Here is a 14591-nt window from a genome sequence, read left to right on the forward strand (position 1 = left end):
ATCTAATGATAATTTATTATTTATAGAAAATTATAACTCTAAAAGTGACATCAAAACAAAACGACAAAAATTTGAATAATTAAAAGAATAGATAATCAAATGCATCTTTCATTATAGAAAAAAGCAAAGATATAAACGAAATAATTGCAACGCCAACAATCAAAAGTAAGAGATTTCAACTGTTCAAAGGAGTCGGGTGACGAGTATTAAACAAGTACCAATTGCTAAAAATGGTTTGATCAGATCTCATGAACTGGAGGGCAAGTGTCATAGCTCAAAGACACTTATCGATATTATGTAACGTGATTGAAAGAGAATGCGCCTTGTCTGTGAAATGTCTGATTGTTAGATGACAATGGTAAAGCTACAACCCTATAATATTGTAAACTATGATTGACAGCACAGACATTACTTTCGAATTTTTACTGGTAATTTGTTGATTTATGCATTTTATTATAGCGTTAACAACTCAACTGCGCTTAGTCTAACACTGCCAGTAATAGGACAATTATTATTATTATTATTATTATTATTATTATTTGCTAAGCTACAACCGTAGTTGGAAAGGCAGGATGCTATAAACCCAGGGGCTCCAACAGGGAAAATAGCCCAGGGACTCCAACAAGGAAAATAGCCTAGGGACTCCAACAGGGAAAATAGCCCAGGGGCTCCAACAGGGAAAATAGCCCAGGGACTCCAACAGGGAAAATATCCCTGGGGCTCCAACAGGAAAAATAGCCCAGGGGCTCCAACAGGTAAAATAGCCCAGGGGCTCCAACAGGGAAAATAGCCCAGGGGCTCCAACAGGGAAAATAGCCCAGGGGCTCCAACAGGGAAAATAGCCCAGGGAGAAAGGAAAAAAAGGAAAGTGAAATATTCTAAGAAAAGTAACAACATTAAAATAAATATCTCCTTTTATATACTATAAAAACTTTAACAAATTCACTCGTGCAATACAAGCCATAGAAATAACAATTTTGTTGCCACGATAGTGCCATTTTTATTTTGTAGGGAATTTTTATTCATGCATATCATTCATTTGTATATTTACTTATTTTTAGTTATAAATCAATACCATTATACAATTGAAAGCTATGTAAACCCTTTAGTGCCAATTGTGAATTTTGGGGAATAAAGTTATTTATTATTATTATTATTATTTATTATTATTATTATTAATTGTACTCTTTATGTTATTATTAAATGTACCCTTTATGCAAAAATTTATGTAATCTTTTGTTTTCAGTTCGACCTGGTATGTGAACGATCATACTTGCGACCGCTGTTCGTAACCCTGGGTACCACCGGCAACATGTTAGGGAGCATGTTCGGGGGATACATAGGAGACAGGTATGGGAAGTCGTTCTCTTATTTCTCTCTCATTTATAATCTCCTCGTATTTACAAGTCGGGTTTAACACCTTTAGATCGGAAAAGTAAGGACCCGAGGGTTGTGGTGACCTATTAGAAACTGAGGTTCGAGTTCCGCTCAAGTTCGATAGTTTCTCTATTGTTTAAAATCTCACCATCCTTGTGAGCTAAGGATGGGGTGTTTAGAGAAGTCTTCAGGCCTACCTGCTGAGTCATCAGCAGCCATTTCCTGGGCCTCCCTGGTCCTAGCTTAGGTGGCTTGGGCTCTGATCTAATGTATTGTCGGTCTCTAGGGTATTGTCACTGTCCCCTGCCTCTGCCATTCATGAGCGGCCTTTAAACCTTCAAACATGTTGAGTTACAGTGAAGGTATGGTGCAAGTATCAAGATACCTTATGACAGATGTGGCGAGTCTTTGAAATATATCCTATATTGACTATGATACTTTATATCTAGTGCACATTGTTTACATTAACAATGTAACTGCAATATTGTACTTCAAAAATGTGTAGCAATCACATTTGATTTGCTTTCATATACACGATATAGTACTTTATAACCAGATAAATTATAAGTGTCTTTCATAAAACAAAATTAATTTTATGTATTTAGTCCAGTAAACCCAGTCGGTCCTTTTGTGCTTCATTCATTTGAGGCATTTTGTACTACATTGGGTACATTTTCTTTTTGAATTTGGGATTTTCTTACTGTTCATTTTATGCGTTTTCGAAAGCCGAAAATTAAATATTTTCCTATTACGTTTAGAAAATACATACACAAACAGGATCTTTTTGTTTCGTTATTTACCTTATCATGGTTAATCATTGCACTGTATTATTATTATTATTATTATTATTATTATTATTATTAATATTATTATTATTATTATTATTATTATTATTTTATTATTATTATTATTATTATTATTAACATTTAAAAATTCTCTCTAATATGCTGCCACTTTAATCTTGAAAAAATATATGGAAGTTTCGATTATATGTACTATACATTGATTGAATATAAGGAAAATAATAACAGTATGTTTGTGGAAAGGGTAAAACATCTGAATGAAGATAATATTCATATTGGCCGCTTTGTTAGAGGTATGTGCGTTGACTACTAACAAAGGAAAGCAGATTATTCATAATTCATTCAGTATAGTTGTGTTGATAATATTTTACCCAATAAGGATTAACTTACAATAGTTAAGTGATGATACCAGAATTGCTATATATTAATATTTATCTTTGGTAATAATATTCAAAGTAGTAAAGATATATTAATTGACATTACTTTATAGAAAAATATGGGCTTTATGAAAGTGATTTAAAATGCATTTCAGTTTCATTTAAGTTTTTCTATTTATTGTAGCTTCATTGTTAAATGAACGCTGATTACTTAAGATACAATAGAAAACTTTATTTCTGAATGGTCTCTATTAAAATTTGGAAAGAGCCAGTAATTTTAAGTCTATCAGTCTTCTATGCTGTAATATGTTTATGTTTGATATCAAACGCATACTTGCACAGTTGGAAACCAAGTACATAAATAGAGGAATAATCTGAATGAAGATACATTTGTTTTTTCTAAAGTAATGAGTAAAGACGATCTTTTGATATTGTTTTATTGCTTAATGTAATCATTAATAACATAGCAAGGTTGTGATTTTTGGGGATTTTAATTGAAATGCGAAATTCCTGGTGATTTTTCCTTGAATTATCTTGTTTATCATCCTGAACATTCCATTGACCATGGGATACGTATGAAACCAAGACATATCTTCATATTATATATAATCTTGAACATCAATCATTGCTTGCAGATGGGGTCGGATCAGAGCAGTTAGAATTGGTTCTATTTTGAACATGATCATGGCTGGAGCTGTGGTTCTTTCTCCTAATTATCCATTGATACTTCTGACAAGATTTTTGATTGGAGCGACTACGTCAGCTTGCCTTATCCCTGCTTGGAGTGCAGGTGAGATCGGATTTTGTGTATTTGACTCATGGTCACTGCTTGCCATTCCTAATTAGAACAGTAAAAAAAAAATATTTTTTTCAAGAAAAGCCATAGCCTCTGTACCCATGTTCTTCCACTATCTTGGATTAGAGTTCTCTTGCTTGAGGGTATATTCAGGAACACTATTCTATCTTCTATTTCTTCCTATTGTTTTTTTTTTATAGTTTACTTATGAAAAATATAATTGAATGTTGTTACTGTTCTTCAAATATTTTATTTTGATTGTTTATGACTTCTCTTAGTTTTCTCACTGGGCTATTTTCTCCCTTTTGGAGCCTTTGGACTTAAAGCATCTTGCTTTTCCAACTAGGGTTATAGCTTGGCTGTAATAATAATAATAATAACAATAACAATAACAATACCTCTTTTAAAGTGTAAAGAAATCAATTCTTACAGGCTCTTGACAAATGTCTTGAACTGTATTTCAATTTGTAGGATTTGAACCTATGCCTTTTGGGTTTTGAAGTGACAGAACTATCCAAAATGCCATCAAGAGTAAATTAAGGGGGAACAAAGATAAAGAGTTTACAATAGACTTATTGGTTCATGGTTGAGTCTGTTACTTATTGTACATGAATTTAATCTATATTTTGTTTTCAGTTTTGGAATTTCTTGTCCACAGCTCTTGAGTGTACTCCAAATAGAGGGCGTGCGCTAGTTGGAATGCTGCTAGGTCTCCCTTTCAGCTTCCTATTGTCTGGATTAGCTGGAATAGCATATTTCATTCGTAATTGGAAGTACTTAATGTTGGCTGGGTCATCACCTGTTATACTGCTTGCCATAATATCATTGTGAGTGCACTACTCGAATTTGTTTCTCATAATGAGGTAGGACAGAGATTTTGAATAGAATTAGTAGATTACTCGATTTCATTGGTAATAGATAAATCCTTCATATGTTCAAAATAATTTATTGAATAGGGTGCATATTTACGTTAGCGTAAGTAATTTGATATACTGTACTATGTCAAGCCTCCCTGGCTGAACATAGTTTAGGTTTGAATTAACATTTTAGTGCTGTTTTCTTATGCTCTAATAATTTTTTAGCATTAAAGTATAAGAAATGTAACTCGGGAAAACTAGGGTAAAAGAGGCATTTCAAACTATTCCATAGAATTATGTATGGTATGATTACTTTAGTACTCATTCTATCGTAAAGTATAATCCTCCCTTTGTATTTTGCAATATGCTTATTAACATCCATGATCATCTTTAAATAAGAGTTTAGATTTCACATACTCATAGTCTTTCCTTTTAGCTTAGCTCCAGAATCTCCACGTTGGCTGCTCCAGAAGGGCAGAGGTGAGGAGGCACGGAAAGTTCTCCGTTATGCGGTGAAAATGAACAGAGCTGAAGCAGAGTTGAATGTAGATTCTTGTGTTGACAAACTGATCAAGGTAAGTTATATTGTATTCCTGTTCTTAATATATCCTTGAACACTCTGTAACCTGATTAAAAGTTCATACTCTTAATACATGAAACATTTGAGTTTTCAAACGTTATATTAAAATTATTGCTATTATTAGTGTATTAGAATTATTAAGATTTTCAAAACTGACAACTTGCCTTTCAAGTTATTTTAGTTGTTTGCAGTTGTAATAACAGAAAAGATTCTATAGCACGGGCTAATGAATCTCCAGTAATTATTAACTTTCAAGTTTTCTTATTTGTTTGCAGCTGTGACGATATAATTTTTTTCTGTAGCGCGAGCTAATGGATCTCCAATAGATATAAACTTAACCATTAAAAATATAAATGATGTGTGCAGTCTTTGCTTTTTCATCTACAGCAAATTCCAAAAGTTTTCAAGAAATTTCAATTATAGTATTGTTTACTTGTCTTTATACTACTTATAAATTCTTTATTTATATCTTCCTATCAATTTATTGTTTTACAGATATTATTTCATTGATATCCCATTACTTTGACAAATAACTTGTAAAAGAATATATATTACAGTATACAACTCTATTGTTATAACCAGTTAACACAGCATTGAATTGATCATCAAAACAATGATAAACTTTAACTTCTAATAGTTTTGCCAAGGTGATTTGATGGCTTATGTCTTGGTCAGCCATTATTCTTTTAGATAAATGAGACCTAGCCCTTGAGCAGTAGCACCAATTGTACAGCTGATAGTTTCTTTGAATGCATACAATCGTAGAATTTCCTCATGTAATAATGAGGACTTGAGAGCTCACTCAGCATATATTTGAACTCTTTAAACAGGGTTTTATTGAGGAGGCATCTGAGTCAGCAGCAAAGAATGCAGAGAACAAATTGTCCATAATGGAAAAGTTTCGGCGAACTTTGAAAATGCTGTTCTCTCCTGCCATGAGGGCTATCATTATCTGCCTTGGCATCGTCTGGATTCTTCACCATCTTCTTTATGTGGGCATTGCTCTTAATACCAACAATTTTACTGAGTAGGTATAAATGTTTTTTTAGCTGTAAAACTTGAATCAAACTAAACATTTAATGTTTTGTCTCATTGTACCTAAATTTGTGTTAATTGTTGGTAATAATGGTAGTTATAATTAGAGATGAGATATGTTTGTGGCGAATGTACAAGTATTGATGTGATGTATCCTGATTGGTGATCTGTTATAGAATATAAGTTTTATGTAGTTAAGCTTGTGATGATTGGTATTCATATACAAAAATAAAAAGTTATTTTTTTGAAAGGTTTCTATAGTTCATCTAGTCACTCAAAATTTTAAGTGCTTCAGTGGTGTACTTTTTATTCTTAACTGCTGAATATATGACATAGTTCTGCTTTGTAAATAAAAACTTCACTAGGTAAAGAGAATAAATTTGGATTCATGAATTATATAGCAGCAAATAGTATACTGCCGCTGATAGTGATTTTATGTACTGTATATGCACATTCGATAATTGGTAAGCAATTAAGGTAGATTTTTACATTAACCCAAGACATTAGATGGATTTTTACTTGAAGAGAAGTTTGAATAGTTACATGGAAGACTGTACCTTTGATTGGTGTTGAAACCACTTGCATTAAAGCTCACGTAGTTATCTGAATCTTTGGTAATGAGGTGAAATCGGTGAGATACAGAGAGTTTGACCCTGGGGACACTGTTCAGACCAGGCCATGTGGTCATTTCACACCTTGCAATGAACATGAAACATATTGAAACAGTAAAATTTTTCTCATTCTTATTCATTGAAAAGCATGTGTGAATTGTATTTTTTTTAATAGGATATATATTTGAGCCTTTTGACATGCCATGTGGAAAGAAGATCTTGTGTGTCGAGGGATTGTGGACATGGAGGTGGATGGGTGAAGGTGGAGGGGAAGGTCAAAGTTCAGATGGAAAGATGAGGTAGCAAATGACATGTGGGTAAAAGGATTAAGAGAACAGGATCCCAGGGATAGAATAGAATGGAGAAAGCTTATATGAAACAGCAGTCCCATATATAAAGGCTAGACAAGGAAAAAAAGAAAGTTCTTTGAGCTTTCAATATAATCATACATTTTTTCAGATATTTATTTGAATGTTGAATAATCATTAATAATCTAATGGTAGGCCTAATGCAGGACAGAAGTTGCACCAGTAACTACATATTTAAAGTTATACTGTAATATTATGGTATTTCCAGCAATTGATTTTTACTTTTCAGTGATCCTTTCTTATATGTTGCTCTTACGGGCCTCATGGATGGCTCTGCAGTAATTCTAATGACACCACTTACATCCTGTTTTGGTCGACGGACTTTGCTCATAACGGGATTCCTTGCAGGTGGAATTCTTTTCTTCTTGGATTTTGCTGTCACTCCAGGTTAGAAGATTTTAAGGTTTTTTGGTATCAAGAATTTGTCCTTTTTTATTTGATGATTGCTATCATCGTTTATTTGATATGTAATCACAATTTTATCTGTATCATTAAAGGCATTCTAGAAATAGTTTGTTCTGAAGTTATTTACAATTAATCCTAAAAAACTGAAAGCTTGTAATAATATTTTTGATTTTAAGCAAGTCTAATGTAAGAAACATTGTTTATTTTACTTGAATATATTTTTGCAAGTTTCTTATAAAATAACATTTTCTTTAACAAATGCATGATTGAAAATTTAGATGTAGTTAGGTCAATTTATTAAGCACAGTACACTTGTGCATTACTGTATTTGTTTTTAACTTCTTTTTACAGACTTGGAATGGCTTAGGTGGGTGCTGGTGATGGCTGGTTTATTCTTAATTGCTGGAACTTTACAAGTAAGTAATTTTTTTTCCACATTTGTGACGGTTAAATTGAATATGCACTTTTTTAGGGAAACATGGAAATATTTGCTCTTATTGCTTAATTAATATTGATCTCTAAAACTTTGTGAGAAGAAAAAAATATCTGTACAGATGGAACGATTTCGGGTAATTTTGAATGGAAGTAATAATAGGGAAGTTGAGAGCCTGAGGTAAAATTTATCCAAATTATTGTTTATAAAAACATGAGTGCATTCCTTTCAGAGGACAAATCAACTAACAATAGACATAGTGTTTTGATATTTGATTATTAGATAAATCAACTCACAAGAGACATAGTGTTTTGATATTTGACTATTAGATAAATTCAATGTATAAAACAAAAGTAAGGAACACTCCCAGAATTTATTTACTACGAAACTCATGCTGCTGTTATGTAGTAAATTTCTCTTAAATCTGCTAAGTTTAATATTTTTATTATAAAAATGTTTTTTCATAACATTTCAGGTGAACTTCCTTTATGCTCCTGAGTTGTTCCCAACTGAGATAAGAGCCAGAGGCTTTGCCTTTGTGCAAGTTTTAGGAAGCATTGGATCTTCTGTTGCCCCATTCATCACAGATGTTCTGGTAATTTTCATTCAATTTTCCTTATTTCAATACTCTTGATATGTTGTAACAGGTCTTTCATTGTATAAGACGACCCGCGTATAAGACGACCCTATATTCCACAATATATCCATTAAAGGGGGGGGGGTGTCGTCTTATACTACCGTTATAAAAATCACACCTTGAATTCTATGTCTGGCTTATCAGTAGGCCTAGGTTGAGGTGCGAAACCGTGCGATAACCACCGACACACATGAAATGATTTACATTAATATATAAATGTATAATGAAAGTAATGAAACAATTTTTACCGTATATATTATTGGCATATCTACAAAAAGGGCATAAATGATAAATTCGAGGAATAATTCCAACTTTAACCATACAAGCCCAGCTGAGAAAATGTAAACATCGAGTATTGGTTGCGTTGTTAGCAACTTTTTCTCTCGCTAACCTTTCAATAATTTTAATGCTAGTGTTAATTACGATAGTAATAACATGTAGGATATCATATTATTTATTTGTTTAAAAATTATTTTTAGCTGAAAATAACAATTTTGGATTACAAATGGTACAATCTTTATTTCTCAATAAAAATTACGGTACATTACAGTATTGCATTTAAAACCTAAAAATTTGTAAAACTTTATTTCCAATCAATAGTAAACATCAAACCTGCGACATGTATAAATCTAACACCAATAAAACTCCTCACAGTTATCACTGTCTGTTTGTAAAAGCTGTTCGAACATATCACGATGATTCGACTTTGGCTTCGTCGTCGCATTCCTACAATAAATCGTCTTCACTGCCATCCATGGCATTCGAGATCCCGTATCTTTAAAATTATTTTATGACACTTTCCACCTTTACATTATTATATGCTTTTATAACAAACTCGCAAAGAACATCAACGAACATAAAAGAAGAAGAAGAAAGAGGAGAACCGGCATTTTGTACGTGAACAGCTGATGAGCGTAAACAAAACAATACAGGCTAGGTGACGCTTGTTCTAGGAAAACAATAAATGATTTGTTTTGTTATTTCATTTATTTTTAATTTATAAGGATACAGTAAGTAATATCATCATGTTTACATAACCTATATTTCATAAGATATCTGGTGTTGCAAAAGCTAGCCTAGGCTATACACAGATGGTTTTATGATTGAGCAGTGGTCTTATACTATCGATATGAGATAAATTCATAAAAAATGTGCTCAAATTTTGTACCTCGTCTTATATAAAGGTCGCCTTATACGCGGAAATATACGGTATGTTTAGGAATGTCTTAAATATTTTTGTAGTGATTTAATTTAGTATACAGTATATTACCATAGTATATTAATTAATACATGTTATTACTGCACATTATGTGGTTTGGGTATTAAACAAAATTCCTAATGCTTTTGACAAAATTGTCGTAGGTAAAAAGTCCTCTAGGACAATATCTCATCGGAAAAAAGTACTCACAAGTAGAATTATTCAGATGTCTTTATGAATATTTGTTGTAAAGGTAACAATGATAAAATTGATGACTATAAACTTAAGATGAATATTCGGTTTCATTGTAGTGAATTACATGGCAATGTAACCTAGGAAAAAAACTACTGTTTCTTATAGAAAAAATTATGCTCTCTTCGAAAATGACACTCGTTCCCGTCGCAAATTAATAGTTTCAGAAATAAATATACATCTATATCCTCCAATAATGGGGGACCCCCAGTGGGAACTCTGGGTTTTGGGTGGGGAAAACATACTGAGGAATCGATATATAAACGTAAAACAAGCCTTTTCTTCTCTATACATTACCTTCTTGAAATTATAATAACCGGAGGAAAATACAAAACAGTATATCTGGATAAACTTTGGAGGCGCCGTTACAAAGATTGTCATGAAAAAATACAGTAACCAGTGCTGCCAACGTCCGATGTAGATCAAATGTTATTTTGTGACCTGTCATACTACTAGGCTAGGTTAGGTGGGTTTGTTAGGTTCTGTGCCCTTTTCGTACATTTTATATATTGAGTAAAACTTATATGGAGAAATTATTTAATATATGGAAATATCTATCATTACTATCTTTAGTAATATCAACGTGCCGTTGGTAACTCTGTGTTCCATACGTCAACGTTGGTAACACTGTGTATTATTGGTAACGTTGCTAATGTTATCGTTCGTTCGTAAGAGAAGTGACACCGTGTATCTCAAAGTTATCCGAATTGGTTGATCTGTTTGTTTCCGATTGAAATGGACATCAAATTTGATTAATTCACGTTATTTACTATAGGAAAACAATTATATTTCGTTTCCCCAGTATGTTTTCCCCACCCAAAACCCTGAGTTCCCACTGGGGGTCCCCCATTATCGTAGGATATAGATGTATATATATTTCTGAAACTATTCATTTGCGACGGAAACGAGTGTCATTTTTGAAGAGATCGTAATTTTTTCTATAAGAAACAGTAGTTTTTTTCCTAGGTTACATTGCCATGTAATTCACTACAAAAATACCGAATATTCTGTCTCTCAAGAAACTCAAAATTAAATAGTGCCATACCATAGAATGCTCATGGGGGCATATTTATTGGAAAGATATTCATACTAGACTGTGAAATTGTAGAATAGGATTTCACGGTCCCTTCTCACCTGCTTTTAACTCCTAGCTAATCACTGGTACCCATGTACAGTCAGGTAGATTGAGTGAGCCACAAGACCAGACCTAACATTAGCTAATCACTGGTACCCGTGTACAGTCAGGTAGATTGAGTGAGCCACAAGACCAGACCTAACATTAGCTAATCACTGGTACCCATGTACAGTCAGGTAGATTGAGTGAGCCACAAGACCAGACCTAACATTAGCTAATCACTGGTACCCATGTACAGTCAGGTAGATTGAGTGAGCCACAAGACCAGACCTAACATATGCCGTTCATGTCATCCGCCACTACCCAAATAGATATACTGGAACTATTTTTACTTTTTGGCATCTTCAATACTAACTTACAACGTCTTCATTCAACAACTCGGGTGTCCCTTTTCATTTTTAACAGACTCCATCTTCTATGGATGAAAGTAGAATATGAAGTAACGTTAAAGCTATTTGGAATTCTGCGCAGAAATAAAAAACTTTCATGTCACTGTAGAAACTACTGTCAGTAGAAACTATATGAACAAATGAACTTACTGTATTTAGATGCAGAAAAAAAGATAGCATATAAGTTTCTACTAAATACTTAGGTGTGTGAAACTACAAACTTTTCATGGTTGATTTTGTCCTACGGAGATTTTATGCTTTTGGGATTTTGGCCCAGTAGTCATCCCACGTAAACATGTTTATGCATTACTAAGTGAAATATTGAGAAGCTTATGATATTAAAATTCTGTTGAATGCTAATTAGAAATTAAAATATTCACAGACCATTGAATACAAAATATTAAAAAAAAAATTTCAGGCAATCCTTAATGCTTAAACTTCATTGATTCCAATTGCATCTAATATAGTTTGAGTTGGAAACAAGTTGTAATATTGTTACCTATACTCTATTTACGATGTTTCTATGCTGTATGCCATTTCTTTATATTTTCGCTCCTTATATTGGTCTTTTTATTTGAGGCACACTATAATGAAGAACCACGGTTGATATTTATTTGTCTGAGGTATAATGTATTATGAGAACAATTGTTAGAATTTTTATGGTCACTAGTTAACTTGTGATTCTTTGGAACCATGTGTACTGGTCTACTGACCAGACCAGATGGTAAGCCTGTATTGAAATTAATTTATCACACCTTTTTTACAGTCACTGAAAGTCTCTTGGGGACCTACGGTAGTATTTGGATGTGCAGGAATTGTTGGAGGTTTGATATTACCTTTCCTACCAGAAACCAAAAACCAGCCACTACCAGAAACAGTTGAAGAAATAGAGGAAAATCTCAGGAAGAAGAAAGAACAGAAGAAGGCGAAGGCAACTTTGGAAGGCGTTGAGAACCCGTCCTATGTCCAGGATAATTCCTCTCGTCTCTGAAGGAAGTAATTCATATAGTAACAGTTACCTAAAGTGATACTCAAGATTTTATGATTTGCCACCCGTAGTTGCTAACATGCAAATCTATCTTGATAACATTTGTCCTTCCGGATGTTTGAGATAGTACCTCAGCTTCATTTGATGGCCCAGTGGTTCAACTTGAACAAGAAGGCACCTAACTTTTTCAGTGTTGCCCTGAATCCACTTTTGGGTTTCACTGTGTGTTTGCTGTTGTCACTTGGTTTTGACTAAATATCATAAGTCATTTACATAAATAATGAAAGAGACAAAAGACCACAGTCTTAATTATATCATGGCAAGAGGCTTAGGATCAAATGAATCTCCCTTTAGAAGTGGAAGCAGAACTCTGCCATAAAGGTAATAGATATCTTGCATTACTTAAAAGTGTGCATTAAGTCTCCTATATTACTTAAAAAAACACATTATTTTGTCTTAGAGAAGGATTGTGCAGAAAATGTAGATTTTATTTATTTTTAGTAAAAAGAACTACTATTGTATATCTAAAGACGTGTTCAAATGTATCATGTCACGTTAATGGGTAAGGACAGAAACATTAACAGACCTCAGTTAAAAGGGAAAACATTTTGTTTGAAAGTTTCTGTTTCATATATCATTACTTGCATTATGAAAATGATCATGATACAGTTTTACTATATGACAATCTATTGGACAATAAGTAGTTGCTGAATGGCCTTTCCAGCCAAGTGCCTAGCCTAGTGGCCTAGGTTCCATATACCTACCTATCTATCCATCCTTCCATTCATTGTCAATATTTATTTAATTATGCCATAATATGCTAAGGAAAGATTAAAAAAGCAATGAAATCATAATTGAGTAATTTGTTTTTATTCTATATTTAAGAAAAATATTTAAAAGACAGTAAAAGATCATCTTTTATAGCACAGGCACTCTGAAATTACCAGGTAACTAGGAAGTTGATCCTGGTTTATCATTTTCTTACTGTCCTGGTCTGTCCGAGTGCACATGGCTGCCTTTTCCGTCGACCTGTGCATGAATAATTTTGCATCACTTGACTACAGTTGTGCTCAATACCTATCTTTGGTGTTTTATAGATTAATACAGTATTCAAACAAGAATAAAGCTTAACATCAGAAGGTCTGCTCTGCCCTCATGTGATTGCTGAGATTTCAAATGTAAAACATATTTTAGGATAAGGCAAACATAATAATATATTGTATAGTATACTGAGCATCCATTAGCTTTTCCACTAATAGAAACAAGGTTGCCACCTTTTATTCCACTTGCCATCTTGTTACTTTTCAATTATTATTTTTTGCTACTGGGGTTACATGATCAATTATCATACCTTCCAGTTAATAGGAAATTTCACAATTGTGCTTTCTATGTCACCTTCTGTTGGAACATGTTCGGATCTGGATTCATAGTGATCACAGGTTAATCTGGATCAAGTGCCTGATTTGAGGAAGAAGAAAATAATGATTCTGTCTTAGTTTTAATTCATTTAGAGTATACCTCAACCCGGAGAATGTGCATTGTACACTCACTTGGGTGACAGAAAGTGCAATAAATGGTAAATTTATCATACTTAACGGATTTTGAGCAAAGCGAAAAATCTAATTTTGGGTGATATGACCATGTCGTCCTGATGGAAGGTTCCTTTAGGCAGCTTTCTAAGGGATATTTGGCTACAGTGATACTCCCAGAGAATTAACCACAGGTTTCCAGAATTCTAACTCCTGGCGCTAGTATCCTTAATATAACTCTTAAGGATATCGCATAATACCAGGGGACGTATTTCTTGATACGACACATGGCAATCTTTACCCCGAATAGATTTTACGCTTTAAGGGGGAAGAGTGGCGAAGTTAGGGGGAGCCGTTTTCAAGGTTACCCGGTGGATCCCTTCCCCGTACTACTACGGCGAACTATTCCTTGTTGCATTTAAGCATGGATAGCCACAGATAGAATAGTTTCGGGTGGGGACTTTCGTTACATAGTTGTATACTCCTTTGTTGAAAGAAGGGAGGGTCCATCAGGACGACATGGCCATATCACCCAAAAATAGATCTTTCGCTTTGCTCAAAATCCGTTTTTTGGGCTCAGCCAGAGAATTACTTGAAAATATCATATCTGTGGGTTTGTATAAGTGCCTTTACTTTGACTGAGTTCCTTATATGGTCTCCTAGACCTTATATATATGACATAACCGTTATTTGTCAAATCCACTAAGTTTGGAACTAACTTAGGGCTTCCTGCCCCCTGCAGGGAAATTGTCAAAATCGACTATAAGGCGTCAAAGTTTGTATTCCGTAGGAACAAAGTGGAACTTTTTTAACGATTACCA

The 14591-nt window shown here is 33.6% G+C and overlaps 1 protein-coding gene across 1 annotated transcript in view; it reads left to right on the forward strand.

Moving 5' to 3' along the window:
• Positions 1-13099, forward strand: part of LOC137630060 (solute carrier family 22 member 20-like) — a 42019-nt gene extending 28920 nt beyond the window's left edge. Inside the window, exons 4-12 of the mRNA XM_068361549.1 lie at positions 1247-1350; positions 3193-3347; positions 4012-4180; positions 4647-4785; positions 5621-5817; positions 7034-7191; positions 7561-7625; positions 8118-8237; positions 12020-13099. Coding sequence (XP_068217650.1) covers positions 1247-1350; positions 3193-3347; positions 4012-4180; positions 4647-4785; positions 5621-5817; positions 7034-7191; positions 7561-7625; positions 8118-8237; positions 12020-12244 — 1332 coding nt within the window. The 3' untranslated portion in view covers positions 12245-13099. The remainder of the gene's footprint in view (positions 1-1246; positions 1351-3192; positions 3348-4011; positions 4181-4646; positions 4786-5620; positions 5818-7033; positions 7192-7560; positions 7626-8117; positions 8238-12019) is intronic.
• Positions 13100-14591: the final 1492 nt, after the last annotated feature.

This window comes from Palaemon carinicauda, chromosome 38, assembly GCF_036898095.1.
Source record: "Palaemon carinicauda isolate YSFRI2023 chromosome 38, ASM3689809v2, whole genome shotgun sequence".
In the NCBI taxonomy this organism is placed as follows: Eukaryota; Metazoa; Arthropoda; class Malacostraca; order Decapoda; family Palaemonidae; genus Palaemon; species Palaemon carinicauda.